The 2933-nt window shown below is 38.6% G+C and overlaps 1 protein-coding gene across 1 annotated transcript; it reads right to left on the reverse strand.

The window, feature by feature from the left end:
- Positions 1-325: 325 nt before the first annotated feature.
- On the reverse strand, positions 326-1327 carry LOC132800138 (uncharacterized). Its single transcript, XM_060813142.1, has 3 exons — positions 1003-1327; positions 731-900; positions 326-589 (listed from the first exon to the last, which is right to left on the reverse strand). Exons 1-3 carry the CDS (start codon positions 1325-1327, stop codon positions 326-328), a joined length of 759 nt encoding a protein of 252 aa, XP_060669125.1.
- Positions 1328-2933: the final 1606 nt, after the last annotated feature.

The raw sequence follows: 2933 nt of genomic DNA on the forward strand, positions 1-2933 counted from the left end.
TTCTTCAAGATTAAATTTCTCCAAAAGATCCTTGATGTACTTTTCTTATGATATAAATATTCTTCTTTGGCATTGCATTACTTCCACACCAAGGAAGTAATTCATGAGACCCAAGCTAGCCATCTCAAACTCCTTCTCAAGTTCATGTTTTAGCTAAGCCACATTCCTTGGCTCACCGGTGACCAACAAGTCATCCACATACAAAGAAACCACTATCATGCTTCCTTCAACCCTCACATACAAAGTGGGTTCATTTTGGCTCCTCCTAAAGCCATGTCCAAGCAAGTAGCCATCTATCCTTCCATACCAAACCCTAGTTGCATGCTTAAGACCAATAAGGCTTTGTGAAGCTTTTAACCTTATCTTCATGTCCTTCAATCACATAGCCCTCCGGTTGCTTCACATACACTTCTTCTTGCAATGCACCATTCAAGAATGCTGATTTCACATCCAAGTGAAACACACTCCATTGCTTGGTAGCCAAAAGATCAAGGATGAGTCTAATGGTTTCCATCCTTACTACGGGTGCAAACATCTCCCCATAGTCAACTCCAGCTTGTTGTGCATAACCCTTGACCACCAATCTTACCTTGTATTTGCAAATGGTGCCATCCGAATTGTATTTAGTTCTAAAGATCCATTTGACACCAATTTCTTTTTTGTTTTTTGATTTAGTGACCAAGGACCAAGTCTCATTCTTCTCAATCATCTCCATTTCCATATCCATTGCTTCCTTCCACTCTTTCTTCATCAAGGCCTCTTGCACACATGTAAGGTCACCAAGTGCAACATTACACCTTTCATAAATCTCGGACAAAGATCTCTCCCCTCTAACACCATCACCAACCTCCAAATCGACTCCAATGATTTCTTGGAATAGATCATCATCCTCCTTATTGTCTTAATCATTGTCATCTTCATCATTGTTGTTTTGAACATTTCTTTCTTCATTTTCTTCTTCAAACTATGGATCATCCTCATTCACCAATAGCTCCTACTTACTCCAATCCCATTTTGCATTCTCATTAATCTTCACATCTCTTGTTACCATAAGCTTTTTGGTCTTTAGGTTATAGACCCTAAAACCTTTGGTAACCTCACTATATCCCACCAAGACACCAACATTAGCCTTTTTGTCGAGCTTATCTCTCATGTGTGAGTGAACATGGAAAAAGAACACATTACCAAACACTTTAACATTCTCTAAAGATGGATTCTCTCCAAACCACAACTCATAGGGTGTCTTGCCTTCAATGGATTTGGTGAAGCATCGATTTTGAATGTAGGAACTAGTATAGAGAGCCTCGGCCCAAAATTTCTTTGGCATTTTCTTTTCATGTATCATACACCTAGCTATCTCCATCAATGTCCTATTCTTTCTCTCACACACACCATTTTGTTGTGGTGTGTATGGTGTGGTAAATTGATGAATTATTCCATTTTCTTTGCAAAAATCTTCAAGAGCTAGGCTAGTATATTCACCATCATTGTCGGTCCTCAAGCACTTCAAAGTAGACCTACTTTGATTTTCAACCAACTTCTTGAATTCCATAAGTTTTTCTAGAACTTGTGACTTATGTGTGAAAAATAAATCCAACACATCCTAGAGTAGTCATCAATAAAGGTGAGAAAGTATTTATGACCACTCAAGGAAGATACACTCATGGGACCATACACATCCGAATGAACAAGTTCTAACTTCTCCTTGGCTCTCCATGCACCAATTTTAGGAAATGGCAACCTAGTGGACTTTCCAAGTTGACAAACTTCACACACATTTTTCACATCACCAATCAAGGGCATATCATTCACCAAAGCATTAGTATTCTTCATTGCACCATAACTAGAGTGACCAAGCCTTTTATGCCAAAGTTGAGAAATGAACTCAACTTTGCCTTTCAAAGCTTGTTCACTATCTAGTAAATTCAACCTATGCTTTTATCTTTCAAGGAAACTTTAAACACCTCATTTCCAAAAGCATCCGATATCAAACAACCATCACAACCAAAGTTCAAAACATATCCCTTTTCAACCAATTGTGCAACACTCAACAAGTTTTCACACAATGAAGGCACATATAGAACATTTGAGATAAGTTTTGCACCTTTATTGGTGTTCAATGAGATTTCTTCTTTTCCTTCTACATCCATGAAGCTTCCATCCCAATCTTCACCCTTGTCTTGTAGGATCGGTCAAGCTCTACAAAGTTGGTTTCTTCAAAAGTCATGTGGTGTGAACAACAACCATCTACTAACCAACCAAAACCATTACTTGTAGCTTTAAAGCATATAGTCACAAATAAGGTCTCGGCCTCCTCATTCACAACATTTGCTTGTTGCCTTCCTTGCTTGCATACTTTGCCAACATGTCCTCTTTGCCCACATTTGTCACAAGTTGGATCCGGTCTCCAAAAGCACTTGTTTGGTGCATGTCCATGCTTCTTGCAATGGGAGCATGGTGGATAACCCCCACGGTTTTGTTGTTGTCCTCTTTGTTGTTGCCTTGCATTGTTGTTGTTGTTGGAATTATTGTTGTTGTTGTTGTTGAAACCTCTATAACCGGTTCCTCTTTTATTCTTGTTGTTGTTCTTTTTACTCTTCTTTTTGCTTTGACTAGACATAAAAGCACTTTCCAAAGACTCCTCTTTTCTTATGGCTCTTCTTTATTCGGTTGCTTGGAGGGCATTGATAAGCTCACTTAAAGTAATCTCACTAAGATTCCTTGATTCCTCAAGGGAAGAAATCTTAGCTTCAAATTTTTTGGGTAAGCTCACCAATACCTTCTCTACAACCCTTTGGTCGGTCAATGGCTCTCCAAGGACTCTAATTTAGTTCACAACCTCTAGTAGTCTATCGGTGAAGTCCTTAATCAACTCATTTTCTTTCATTCTAATTGTTTCAAACTCTCTTCTTAAGTTTAAAACTTGCATTTGT

This window comes from Ziziphus jujuba, chromosome 12 (genome assembly GCF_031755915.1).
Source record: "Ziziphus jujuba cultivar Dongzao chromosome 12, ASM3175591v1".
Classification (NCBI taxonomy): Eukaryota; Viridiplantae; Streptophyta; class Magnoliopsida; order Rosales; family Rhamnaceae; genus Ziziphus; species Ziziphus jujuba.

Coding starts and splice junctions, on each gene's coding strand:
- LOC132800138 (XM_060813142.1), bottom strand. CDS start 1,327: ATGCCAAAGAAATTTTGGGCCGAGGCTCTCTATACTAGTTCCTACATT. Junction 901..1,002: donor GAATGCAAAATGGGATTGGA/GTAAGTAGGAGC, acceptor ACAATGATTAAG/ACAATAAGGAGGATGATGAT. Junction 590..730: donor TGAAGAAAGAGTGGAAGGAA/GCAATGGATATG, acceptor TGCAAATACAAG/GTAAGATTGGTGGTCAAGGG.